Source organism: Miscanthus floridulus, chromosome 8 (genome assembly GCF_019320115.1).
Source record: "Miscanthus floridulus cultivar M001 chromosome 8, ASM1932011v1, whole genome shotgun sequence".
Classification (NCBI taxonomy): Eukaryota; Viridiplantae; Streptophyta; class Magnoliopsida; order Poales; family Poaceae; genus Miscanthus; species Miscanthus floridulus.
Window position 1 is genome coordinate 230,773,055 of NC_089587.1, and position 13,831 is coordinate 230,786,885.

General features: G+C 42.8%; 2 protein-coding genes across 3 annotated transcripts; one reads left to right on the forward strand and one right to left on the reverse strand.

Annotated features, from left to right (window-relative positions):
* Positions 1-1,663: 1,663 nt before the first annotated feature.
* Positions 1,664-8,668, reverse strand: LOC136478507 (uncharacterized). Of its 2 annotated transcripts, none has more exons than XM_066476987.1 (11): positions 8,149-8,668; positions 7,343-7,510; positions 6,969-7,100; positions 6,719-6,870; positions 6,311-6,580; positions 3,908-4,038; positions 3,009-3,126; positions 2,835-2,927; positions 2,680-2,757; positions 2,268-2,358; positions 1,664-2,161 (listed from the first exon to the last, which is right to left on the reverse strand). In XM_066476987.1, exons 1-10 carry the CDS (start codon positions 8,381-8,383, stop codon positions 2,269-2,271), a joined length of 1,467 nt encoding a protein of 488 aa, XP_066333084.1. In that variant the 5' UTR covers positions 8,384-8,668; the 3' UTR covers positions 1,664-2,161; position 2,268. The 2 variants fall into 2 exon arrangements, with proteins under 2 accessions (XP_066333084.1, XP_066333083.1); XM_066476986.1 differs by having other exon boundaries at positions 1,672-2,161; positions 8,143-8,668.
* Positions 8,669-10,817: 2,149 nt separating this feature from the next.
* Positions 10,818-13,376, forward strand: LOC136470796 (U-box domain-containing protein 70-like). Its single transcript, XM_066468523.1, has 5 exons — positions 10,818-10,961; positions 11,050-11,320; positions 11,877-11,962; positions 12,319-12,708; positions 13,104-13,376. Exons 1-4 carry the CDS (start codon positions 10,818-10,820, stop codon positions 12,544-12,546), a joined length of 729 nt encoding a protein of 242 aa, XP_066324620.1. The 3' UTR covers positions 12,547-12,708; positions 13,104-13,376.
* Positions 13,377-13,831: the final 455 nt, after the last annotated feature.

Consider the following 13,831-nt stretch of genomic DNA (forward strand, 5'->3'; position numbering starts at 1 on the left):
CCACGAGCGGGCGCCGCCGCCGTGACCGCCGCCCAGGAAGGAACAGGCCCGGCCTCGGGGCGCTGGCGAAGGGCGCGGCCGTGCGCCTGGAGCAGGGCGGGGCAGCAGCAGGAAACGGCCGGACGGAGGGAGCAGGAGATGGCCGCACGGAGGGAGCAGGGCGGGGCATCAGCAGGAGCGGCGCAGCGAGGAAGTCCCGATCCGTTTTGGTCATCCCGTTCGGCAACAGGAAACAAGAGAATAGGCAGGCGTACCTTTCTATTAAAAACGTTTATAATAAGAGGTGTAGTGTCCGTGACTCAGTTATCAAAGAGTTTTAGTGTGTTTGGACAAAGACAAGTTTTTTTGATGCGCTGCAGCATAGTCTATCTTTTTTTGGTGTCCAGGACCTAATTTTGCCCTGGAAGTAAGGAACCAGTGGCGTTCAAAAGGCCGAAACTGACATGGGCGGAAGACCAACAGGATACGTGCAAAAAGTTTTCCCAAAAAATGATACAGCAGCCATCACATCGGATCTTGCGATACGTGCATGGAGCATTAAATGTAGACGAAAAAAAAACTAATTGCACAGTTTGGTTGAAAATTATGAGACGAACGTTTTGAGCCTAATTAGTCCATGATTGAACACTAATTACCAAATAAAAACGAAAGTACTACAGTAGTCACATTTTCAAAATTCACCCAAAACAAGGCAGAAGTATGCCGGGTCTAATTGGCGTCCCCGGCAGCTAGAACCTTACTGCAGATACTATAGAAGGGGAAGAAGCTGAAGAGAAGCGTCGTGAAGAATCGAAACGCGTCCTTAGACTGTCTCCAACGACGAAGACCTAAACGTGAGACGCATTCGGTAGATTGGGTCACGCACAGTAGAATGGATAGGCAGACAAAACTCTCGTTTTCCAACCGAGGACGCAAAAGAGAAGCAGAACGGCGAGCTCGGCCCCGGCGCCCTCCACCCCGGCGAGCTCCGCCCCGGCACCCTCCACCCCGACGAGCTCGGCCCCGGTGCACTCCGCCCCAGCGAGCTCGGCCCCGGCGCGGGCGAGCTCGGCCCCGGCGCACTCCGCCCCGGCGCGGGCGAGCTCCGCCCCGGCGCACTCGGCCCCGGCGCGCTCCGTCCCGGCGCGGGCGAGCTCGGCCCCGGCTCCGGTCGTCCCCGAGCTCGTGGTGGTGGGACCCGTCGGAGGAGACGCAAGCGCGGGCGAGCTCGGCCCCGGCGCGCTCCACCCCGACGAGCTCGGCCCCGGCGCACTCTGCCCCGGCGCAGGCGAGCTCTGCCCCGGCGCGCTCGGCCCCGGCGCGCTCCGTCCCGGCGCGGGCGAGCTCGGCCCTGGCGACGGTCGTCCCCGAGCTCCGCCCCGGCTCCGGTCGTCCCCGAGCTCGTGGTGGTGGGACCCGCCGGAGGAGACGCAAAGGAACGAGAGAGGACGCAAATTTGGGTACCGTGTTTCGTCGGAGGCAAAATGGCTGCCGTGTTTGGGTAGTCCGTTGGAGGATGATTTTTCCACGTAAAAGCACTGTGCGCTTCCTAAAATGCAGATGGATCACGGTTTGGGTAGTCTGTTGGAGACAGTCTTAGTAGCTGGAACCTTACTGCAGATACTATAGAAGGAAGAAACTGAAGAGAAGCGTCGTGAAGAATCAAAACACTCAATCCGTCCGGTGGCAATGGCGGTGAGCCACAGCATGCCCGTTTATATCTGTTTGCATCTGGGAGGGGTGTTATTTATCGAATTCGCGTCTTTGACATCCTAATTGAGTCAATCTAAAGAATTCGAGAGAAATCCCATCGGTTCGGTTACAAATTGGTATCCATAGCTTGTCATGAGTATGTTCCTCATAGCACTTGAAAAATACTCCAGGAAAAAAAACCAAATTCAGATAAACCCAAAACCTGAAACAGGCAGTCAGGTTTCTCTGGTTTATAAAATCCCAGCATAAACAATTTAGTATGCAAACATGACATAAGCAACAGGCAAGAAGTAGGATACAAGTTCTGGTGTCTTTGTCTATCGCTAGAGCTTGCATGGTTTACGATCAGCTACAAGTTATAGAGCCAAACTGATTCACAATGGGGCAGTTCTCAGAAATGTCAGCCAAACTCAGACATTTGCCAGCAGTTCACAAAATGCGACAGCTTCTTCATGAACCCTGCAGATTACTGCAAAGCAAAGAACCTTTTCAGAAACAAAATACTTTAAAAAGAAATATTGTGATCAGATCCAGGCGATCAAGACAATTGCAACTGCTTGAAAAACAATAATTACCTTAATCAAAGGCCTCCATACAATGCGAAAGTTTTACAGACAAAGTGACCATTCTCCTCATGGCAGGACTACGCAGTCTGTGGACACCAATCTGTAAAAGCAAAGGAAAAATTTCAAAACAAATGATAGCGTCATCCAAGAATGCTTCGAAAAGATAGCATATACATATTATTCTAAACTAAAATTGAAGTTCAATATCATATTCCTTGCTGAGAGGACAGTCTAAAGAAAAGATAGGGGAAACATAAGCTGTCTAAAGAAAAGATAGCATATATACATTTATGCTTGAAACATAAGTACATATCTTATTGTATTGCTAATCAAAGAAATGGCATATTGGTAATGTACAATACAAGATAATATGCTAGCAAAAGAATAAATTAATTTGAGCATAACTCGCCAACAAGCTTACCTCAACATCCACTTCATCGTTCAGACCCTTACCCTCCTTAAATTGTTTCTCACAAATATCCAACAGTATACCTTCAAACTAAATAGGAAAAAAAATCTTCATTAAAAAAAAAATTCACTAAAGTCTTGCAGTTATAAGGACAAATAATTTTATACCTCACTTATAGTCGAAACAGACTCTCCTTGACAACTAAAGATGACATCACCAGTTCTAAAACCATTTCTCTCAGCAAGTGATTCGCTAGACACCTAAAGACGATTTACAAGCATTAGAACATAAATATTTTAGATTAAACAACAGTTTCACAAAACTAAAACAAAGAGGCATACCTTTCCAACAATGAGACCAACCTTGATTTTAAAATCGCGGGATAACTGCTCGAGATGTGTTATGTCAAGAAATTGAACAGTCCTTAGCTTTAAACCAAGATGGGGTCGAGCAATTTTCCTATACCACATTATCACAACATTATTAAATTAAATACATATTTCGTAGACTGGTATAATACTACCAAATGGTCAATTGGTTACAAATTGTGAGACTTCGAAAAATAGTTGGAACTGAGTAGTAGCTAGCTTACATTATTTTGGCTTATTTTTTAGTCATTTAGGGAAATTAAAAATTAAAAGGGTACCACAGAAGCTAAAAGGCAAGTTTTATAGGACGACGATTAGACCTGCTATGTTGTATGGTGTAGAATGTTGGCCTACGAAAAGACGACATGTTCAACAGATAAGTGTCGCGGAAATGTGTATGTTGCGTTAGATTTGCTGTCATACAAGAAGGGATCGAGTTCGGAACGATAATATACGTGATAGATTAGGGGTAGCACCAATTGAAGAAAAGCTTGTCCAACACCGGTTGAGATGGTTTGGACATATCCAAAGGAGACCTCCAGAGGCACCGGTGCGTAGTGGAATCCTAAGCCAGGATAGCCAGAATAGTAACGTGAAGAGAGGCAGAGGAAGACCGAAGTTGACTTGGGTAAAGGCAATAAAAGGAGACTTGAAAGGATGGAATATACCAAGACTTAGCCTTAGATAGGAGTGCTTGAAAAACAGCTATTCACATGCCTGAACCTTGATTGCTTCTGCTGGGTTTCAACTCTAGCCTACCCCAACTTGTTTGGGACTTAAAGGCTTTGTTGTTGTTGTTGTTGTAGGGAAATTAAAAATTAAAAGCAATGCACGAATAAGTAAAGAGTTAAGAGAAACACTAAAATACGTACTTGAAACTTTGCCACAATCGCAAACATCTGATGATAATGGAGCTAGGAATAAAGGCAAAGTTAGGTAAGGCATTCACAACCATCCCCACAACTTTCTGGTTGAAATCTGCCAATGATCCTCCAGTACAGGACTGCATAGAAGAATATAGATTAAGTCACACTAAAGAAGTTTATTTATCTGTAGAGCAATAGATCAAGAAAACAGGAAAAACAGAGCAAATCTCGAAAACAGGGAAAAAAGAGAACCATGAATCGCCGAAAAGATTACCATTGTGTAATAAATACCATATACTCATCTTGTCCAAGAATTTGTACGCTAAAATTCAGCGACATTCTTGGTTTACCAAATCTTGTTGTTGAAACTATATGCTTGCAAGGCCTTTGCTCTTTACCGACCATGTGGATGAAGGGGAGCATGGAGGGGAGCATGAAGGCAAATCTGATGGTGTCGAGGAAGAAGATTCAGAAGCATCTAACACTAACAGTGGTAAGAGAAATCCTCTTCTTGATGAAATAACCTTGCGTGGTGCACCACAAGGGAAGAACAATGGTGGAACAAAGGAATGACAGTGCAAGCATTGCAAGAAAACATTCAAAAGTAGCATAACCAGAGTTCGTGCTCATCTCATTGGTCCTAAACGTGGCCAAAAGGCACAGATTTTACGCTGTAATGTGCTACAAAATGATCCCAAGAAGTGCAAAGCAATACGGGAAAATGTTAAACAAGTTGAGTAGGACTCAGAATCTTCAAAAACTGTCGCTGTGACCAGAACATATAGTTCTTGCCTAGCGCGTTTGGAATAGCAGAAAGGGATATAGCAGATTTGGAAATACTTAAGAAGTCCTCAATTTCCTAAGATGGTTATTTGGTTACAGCCATCAGAAATGCTACCAAGGGTTATAAAGGCCCTTCGTATGAGAAGGCAAGAACAACTCTCCTAGATGCAAAAGAAGAGTAGAGAATGACCTAGCAGCAATCAAAAGTACATGGTAAGCTATTAAATTTATTAATCATATCAATTGATAATCAGTGCTATATAATATCTTAGTTTCTTATCTTATTTTTTCTTTCAAATAGGTTGACAGATGGTGTTTCTGTTGTGTCCGAAGGATGGACTAATATAAAAAACAAGCAACTGATCAATGTGATTGCCTCGAACAGCCGAGGTTCATGCTTCTTGTATGCAATGGTGAAAAAATTGCTGAATTTTTATTGACAGCGATTGATGAAATTGGACCATCAAATGTCCTTGAAGTAGTAACAGATAATGCATCGAATCGCAAAGCAGCAGGCAAGGAAATTGAGAAAGTGGCACTTTAATAGATAATCTATATTATATATTGTGCATATAGGTACTATCTACTGTGTAGGTAATGATTTCTTCCATCTTTTACAGGAGCATAAGCACATTTTTTGGGCCCCTTGTGTTGCTCACACCTTGAATTTAATATTCAAGGATTTTGCTGACAAATTTCCATGGATGTTAAAGACATACAAGACGGGGAAAGCTATTGTCACCTTTTTTTCATGGCCATTCTCATTGTCAAGCAATGTTCAGAAGTAATTCTCGTTTGGACTTGTCCAAGGTAAAGAAAACCAGATTTGCTTCACATTTCATTTTGCTTGACAAGCATAAGACTATGCTGAATTAGATATCTAATACTGGACCCTTATGCAGGCTATCATAGTCCAAGCAACCAATCGGACCCTATATGATTACAGGTCTGCAATCTGCACAAGGACATCAGGAGCACAGGCGTACAAAAAGAGAGATTACGAGGTTTCATGTTGCATTGTTGGTTGTAGCCTTCTCCAAGGACTTATTATTTACTAGTAATTCAGTATTTTAGTAACCAGGATCCAGGATTAGAAAACTAGATAGGCTGCAGGTTGCACTGCTGTAGTCTAGCTGGAGAGTGGAGAGTTCAATACTTCAGTTATCTACTATTTTATCCCTATTATTTCAGAATTGTCTAAGTTTTAAATTTGATGAAAACTTGTGTTATTGCATTCAGTGATATCGACCAAATTAATTTAGAACATGTTCCTCGTTCCAAGAATTTAGAACATGTCCCTCGTTCCAGGATCACGTTCCGGGAACACGTTCCTCATTTTGGGAATGCGTACCATGTTCCCGCACCACGTTCCCTGTGTTCTGGGAACTTGACTGCTAAGAGCCGATTAGAACGACTAGGACCGATTAATCAACCCCGATCAATCATCTAGCGACTAAATGTCCGACTAGACCAACTAATCAACCCCGACCGACAACTAGTCTCGATCAGGTGACTGATCAGTGGTTATACGACTAGCTTTGGTCATACATTCTGATAACATTGCATTACATTCACGCATATATAATTAAAAATAAAGTTGAAATCAAGTATTAAGGATATTCTCACCTCAGGAATTGAGCCACCAATGAATAGATAGTGATTCCTTTGGTGGTCACAAGGATCCAGTGCAAGTATCTTCGTCCGCCTACAAATTAATCCAAAATCTTTCTCCCTCGCTAACACACAAGCTTCACTACCAAACTCGAGATCAGGTTCCAATGATGCAACTTGTAACTTTGAAGCTCCCATAGCCTTAAAAAAGGCAACTTCATAATGTTTGCTGAAGTACAATAATGTCAGATCAGATGTGGTTCCATCTAACAGGTGAGCAGTCACCTGAAAAAAAAAGATGTAAGCAATTAAGTAAACAACGCTAGCCTAAGATTAGACATGTCAACATAAAGAACAACGGAATATCGACCAAAAATCCAAGAACTAACAGAATATCGACCAGATATCCAAGAACTTATTTACCTTGGCATTGGGAGCGTAAACATTGTTATCCTCCCAATCATCTAATGATACCTTTGTGGCTATAATCCGAGAAGAAGTGACAACAATAGCAGATTGATCACTTTCATCCCACTCAATGATAATACCACTACAGCTATTGATCTCTTTGCCATCTAAAAATCAATACAAAGTAAAAAAAAACTTAATTAATATAACAAAATATGGATTTGCATCTATTAATTAACAAACTAAATGAGAGAGACATTAATACCATGAGAGGAAGAAAGGCGCAGCACAGATTCAGCAACGTCTAGGACTGCATTCTTCTGCTTTAGATTATCCCAATCAGTTATATTTCGAGCACAACTGTATGGCTTAAGAGTGGGCAGTTGTTGTTGACGAGCTACACATATTACAAGAAGCGTGCATCAGAACCGTATATAAACTCAACAAAAAAAAACAATTAAATAGACATGTAGGTGTAAAGGAACGAAAGAAAAATAACTGGTGGATAGGTAGACGCATGCATCAGAACCATATATAAACTCGACAAAAAACACAATTGAATAGACATGTAGGTGTAAAGGAACAAAAGAAAAATAACTGGTGGATTAGGTATAAGGAGAGAAAAAGAAGCGAACAAACCCAATTTCTTGTGGTACTTGTCAAGATCTTTGTGATAGGCATCCACAACCTCTTGATCTGAGTTGTACTCATACACTATTTCCCCGTTGCTAGTTGTTTTTTCCACGAGTAGAGGCTTGGGGCGACGGAGTGGAGAGCTATAGTCAGAGGAATCGGTATCCTTCGAACCTGTGAAGCAAATTCAATTAGGAGTATATATCATGAGTATACTATGTCCAATTCATACAGTATCTCGAAATTTGAATAAATTTATAAATTACTTATTGTTCTGAGCCTACCTTTTAATTTATATACTTAAATGCGAATATACGATAAACAAATACATTGTGGATATCTATAACAAAAAATTCCAAGAAAGTTTATTTGGGTGGCCAGGATGAATTATGTCTTTAACTAGATCAAAAACAGACATAGATTTCCGTCCAGGCTAACTGAACAGCAGCACTGTTTTGGTGACTAATCCTAAACCCTATGTGGACAGCAGCACTGTTGTGGTGACCCTATCTGAACAGCAGCACTGTTGTGGTGACTAGTCCTAAACCATATCTGGACAGCAGCACAGCTTTGGTGACTAGTCCTAAACCCTATCTGGACAGCAGCACTGTTTTGGTGATGACTAGTCCTAAACCACCAATATGATTGATCATAACGAAACTAGAACCATTTGAAACATATTGATGAAAGCTAACACCTCCTTGTTGACGAAATACTAAACTATCAATCCCAAATCAAAAACAGAAATTCATCAAGATAACAACGCGAATTGGAGAATAATTCGAAAAGGTTCACAAAATCCTAACCTTTACCATTATTCCTTTGAGGAGAGAGGGAACAATCAGTGTTCTTCTCCAAAGCTGCAGGTGGGAACCATGATTTGGCAGCCATCCTCCTCCTCTTCGACCCCCTCCTCCTCTTCCTCTTCTTCTCAGTTCCCTCTTGCGTGTCAGGCGGTGCAGCGCGTTTTGTTGCGTGGACGGCAGTAGAAGCCGCTTCGTCTCCTGAACTCGTAGGGATGGCGATCCCCGTACCATTCTGATCCATCGTCGTCTGCCGCCGCCTACACCAGGCGCCACGGCGAGGCGAAGTGCAAGCGCGACGGTGGACTGCGGCACGATGGCGCGAGGCGGAGGCCGAGCACGGGCTGCGCGGCCGCGACGGCGAGGAGGAAAGGGCGCGGGGGGGCGGCGCGATTGGAGAGGAGTAGGAAGGGGCGCCGGCGGAGAGCGGCCAAGCAGCGCGGGGAGGTCGCTGGCGGTGGCGGCGATGGAGATCGGGATGGGAAGGAGAGAAGAGCGGTGTGTGCGGTTCGGATGAGGGTTGGGATACATTAAGGTCATGTTTAGTTCCCCGATTCCTGAATTTGGCACTATACAAAAATAAGATTCCTCGTCACATCAAATTTACAGGATATGCATGTAATACTAAATGTTGACGAAATCAAAAACTAATTACACAGTTTGGTTGTACTTTGTGAGACGAACGTTTTGAGCTTAATTAGTCAACGATTGGACAATTATTATCAAATAAAAACAAAACGATACTGAATTGCACAGTTTGGTTGTACTTTACGAGAGGAACGTTTTAAGCCTAATTAGTCAATAATTGGAAAATTATTATCAAATAAAAACAAAACGCTACAGTAGCATAAGGAAATCCGGCGGCGCCGATTCGGTGGCCAACTAAACCTGGCCTAAGGCTTCGTTCGGTTAGCTGACAATAATTCCCAGCCACACAGTTACTTCATTAATTTACATAGCGTGGGGGAATAATTTTTGGTCATTTCAGACCAGAAACGGGCTAACCAAACGCCCCATAAGGCCACATTCGGTACGCAGCGAATGACTTTATAGAACGCTAATATAATTTGTATAGGCCAAGCTTGTCAGGAATCATTACCGGCAGGAACGACGAGAAACGAACGATGCCTAAGGCAGCCCAAATCGCCGCAGGGATCCCGGCGTTTTCTGTGAGCCAATTTTCCTCGGGCCAAAATTTTTACGCACTTTTATCAAAAAAAAAAAAATTACGCACTTTGGCAGCCCAACCAAGTTGAACCCGTCTTCTCCTAAACAATGAACAAGCTATAACCCAAACCATAATTGTGCTCTTCGTAACTTAGCTTATTTCCCTTTCCCATACCATATACGCCATTCAAACGCCACGAGAGGCTGAGATTTGGCATTAGTTTGGTTTGGCTGACCATAGAAAAGTCGTTGTAATAGCAACTCCAACAGCTTAATTATTCTGGTTGTGGATACCATTTTAGAATCTGTGTAGAAAAAATATGCTTCAATAGATGTGCTATTTGATTTTGTAAAATAAAAAGTTGGCTATCCTTTGATTTTCGGTGGCCATATATAGCCAACCATGTACGTTTGCTACCTAACTTTGTAAAATAGCAAGGTTGTTGTGGACCTCTTTTTTTTAGAAGTTTTCTATTTTACAAAATAGTTAAACAATGAAATTTGGCTATTAATTTTAGCTAAGTTGTTGGAGTTGCTCTAAGCCCTTGTTTAGTTCCAGGAATTTAGAATTTGGGGTTATTGTAGCATGTTCGTTTTTATTTGGCAAATAATGTTCAAACATGGATTAATTAGGCTCAAAACGTTCGTCTCGTAATTTCCCACCAAACTGTGCAATTAGTTTTTTTTTCGTCTACATTTAATGCTCCATGCACGGACCGCAAACATTCGATGTGACAGGTACTGTAGCATTTTTTGGGATATTGGGGTGGAACTAAACAAGGGCTAAGTTGTAAGCTATGGAAAAATCATTGTAAGTTGTAGCGTGTGTTGTGAGTGTCTACGTTGTACTGTATAATTATGTTGTAAAAAAGTTGTTTTTGGTTGAGACAACTATAAAAACCCACCTATCTGTATTGAAACAGCCACGAACATCTCCGTATAGTCATACATCTGGAAAAACCGAAACTAAAAATAGAATCTAATGTACTGCAAAAATTATAGTAACATTTTCTTTTGCATAAATATTCAATAAAAGCCCAACCAACGGCTATACTGATGGGAGTGATGGCCCGCGATTCTGTCCATCGAAAACGGCACGGAAAGTGGGGATTGGTACCCTGTTTGTCCCCGAATAAATTAATTGAATCCGTGTGGTCAAATTTTTTTAAATTTAACGAACTTTATATTAAAAAATAACAATATCTATAAAATAAAATAAACACCTTATAAAAATATATTTTATAATAAATCTAATGATATTAATTTGATAATGTTAACGATTTTTTTTTAAAATTCAGTCAAAACATGTTAGCGCACTAGAAGGCGGAGCCCTCCTCCAACCCTGATGTGTCCTACTTGGCAGAGACAGAAGCCAACCCGCGGCCGGCCGTAGTCTATGTAAGTCGGCAGCGCTCCCTCGCGCTCGCCGCCGCCGCACTATCGACCGCTAGCGCCACCGCATCACCCACCCACTGGGAGTCGTCGCGCGATGGAGGCGGCGCGCCGCGCCAATGAGGCCGGCAACAACGCCTACTGCAAGTCCTCGGTCGAGGCGGCCGTGGAGCACAACACCCTCGCCCCTCGGCGCGCTCCTTGACCCCAGGGACATCACCTTCCTCATCAACCGCGCCGCCGCCTACTTCCGCATTGGCAAGGTCTCTCCCGGTTCGCGTTCCCCCCCCCCCCCCCCCCCCCCCCCCCCCCCCCCCCCCCCGCTCCATTCCCGCTTTGGGACATGTTCAGTACGAGGAGTGCGCGAGGGACTGCGACGAGGCCGTGAAGCGCGGCAGCGAGCTCATCGCGAAGGCGCTGTTTCAGAAGGCGTCGGCGCTGCTCGAGCTCGCGTGCTGCGCAGCGGATTACACGCCGGCGATAAGGGCCCTCAAGCTGTCGCTGGCCGAAAATTACAGCGAGGAGACGCTCGAGAAGCTCAACGAAGCGGAGAGAGTGAGGAAGGAGGTTGAGGAACAGGAGCGATTGGATCAGGAAGCCGCCAACCAATACCGCGAGAAAGGTTTGGATCTTGCTCGATTACAGCACTATTGAAATGTGAAATTGGGCAATGTTTCTTTGAGGAAGTCGGGAGGGGAGGCCCCTACGTAATTTAAATTTAAATTAAAATGAAAAGCAAGCTGTACATATGCAAAGCCAAGGCGGCAAAGAACGAAAAAGACAAGGACCACAAGAGAAAGAGAAAAGGAAACAAGAAGAAGAAAAAGAAATTAGAAACTAAAGAAAAATAAAATAAAAGAAGACTCTATCTCTTCTCAATCTGTTGATATCTTATCTCCTTGATTCTTTCTTTGTTCTGCATTCTCTTATATCAATCACAAAGGAAACACACATTTTGGTCAACAATGAAATACTCTTAGAAATTTCCATTTAGTACTTTTGTGTGTATATAGTATGGGGATTTCCATGCGAAAGAAGGCAGAGCACAAAAGAAAGAAAGGGACGAGTAGATACTTCTCCTAGTAATCTGTGTTTTTTAAGCATCATGTATCCAATTCCTAAGTACTAGTTGTATGCCATACAATGATGCAATTGGCCCTTACTATGAAATGCTGCAGGCAATGAATTTTTCAGGCAGAAGAAATACCATGAAGCAGCAATACACTACACGCGAGCTACGAAAATGAACCCAAAGGATCCAAGAGTAAGCATATTCATTGTTCCCCTGATTTTCCTTTTCAAGTAAAGGCAACTCCAGATCCTTAGTAAAGTAGTACTATCTTCAGTCAAATATAGATGAAGTTTCAGGCAAGAAAACAAGAAGAAAATAAGCTAACTCCCCCATGTCTGAATGTCAAGTAAATATGACCGGTGGTGGTACCTCTTTTGAAATTTGTAAAATTTTTGGTAAATTAAAATCTTGCATTGGTAAAACGTCATCTATGATCGGTCATATCTGGCATGCATTGTTCGCTGTAAAGACATGCTCTGGAACTGACCCATTTGTTCTTTGGCACTCCTGGTTGTAGCAATTCATTTAATTTATGATTGATCTTACAGGCATTTAGCAACAGAGCTCTATGCCACATCCATCTGGGAGCCTTTCCTCAAGGTCTTGAGGATGCAGAGAAATGTATTGAACTAGATCCAAATTTTCTAAAGGGCTATGTGCGTAAAGCTAAAGTCCAGTTCCTGATGGAAAGTTATGAAAATGCTTTGGCAACTTACCTAGAGGGCTTGAAGTGTGACCCAAATAATCTGGAGGTTCTTGATGGCTTAAGAAGGTAGCTTTCCAGTTCTCATCTAGTCTTCTTGAGTCATGGCGTGATTTAAATTGACATTGTATTTGATTGAATTAGATATGCAGCATGCGTTAAGGGGTCTAATGCAGGTGATGTTGTGCTTGAGGATTTGAAATATGTTGACATTGAGGAACTGAAAGATTTCATGGTATGTCTAATAATAAAACCAATACTAAAAAGAAAATTCAGGATTACCATTTGAAAGATTTCATGCGTTTGTAGTCATCTCTCACACACTGTCACTGCCACAGTAATATTTATTCTTGGCATTTGAGTTGGTGTTTTGCATGCATACAGCGACGGAGGCAGCGGTGGGGCTAGGGGGCTCTAGCCCCCCCCCCCCCCCCCCCCCCCCCCAACCAATCCTGGGCACGTGGAGCCCCCTAAGTCATCCCTTAAAATTTTATGCATATTTGTATTAGGTAGGAGAGACTAAGGTTAAGAGAAGATAAAAAAATCTTTATTCTTTTGTTCAGCCTCTCCTAAATTTTTTTTCTGGCTTCGTCCCTGCATGCATAAACAATATTTCTTTTATTTCCGAAGGAACACATTCTATATGAAGTAGAGCAAGAGAACTAAAATTGATGAAAAGCGAGTCGAATGGCCATCGAAACTTCGAAAGTCAATCAACCCCTATCCTGCATGCTATGCCATCATGAACAATCGCCCATTCAGCCTGACTCAAGGTCTTGGGTCTATATCTCCGTTGTTTATCTTCTCCAGTCGTACCACGCCTTTCCCTTTTCTCTTCCTTCACCTCTGGCAGCTAGCTGAACAAGTGACCTCAGTCTCACCGTCGGTGCTGGCTGATGCAGGTTTGAATCTACATCGGTATTAACAAAATACTGCCATTAACATACAGACATACAGTGTTCTCCATATCCTTCCCCTTTTTGTGTCCATATACTGTGCATGTGCTTGTTCAGACTGCCGGCTGCAGCGGCTGATGGTCTTAATTCCATGTGTTGCAATTTAATTTAGTAAAACATTAAATCCTTGATAACATATTCATAAATCCACAATCTAGATTAATATTTAATTCTAATCAAAATTTTACCTTTTCAAGATTAAAGGTTATGATTTTTTTTAAAGTCGAATCCATGCGCAAGGTCATCCTCTGACACATCATGTAGGTCGCCTTATGCGTGCACGACTTAATTTAGAGACTTATGGGCCAAGTCGTTGGCAGGAGCAGCTTGCCCCCAGGGATTCTGAGATGGATTTTGTCCTTGAAGGCCAAGGTGAAACTGATCCTCCTGCAACTCAAAATC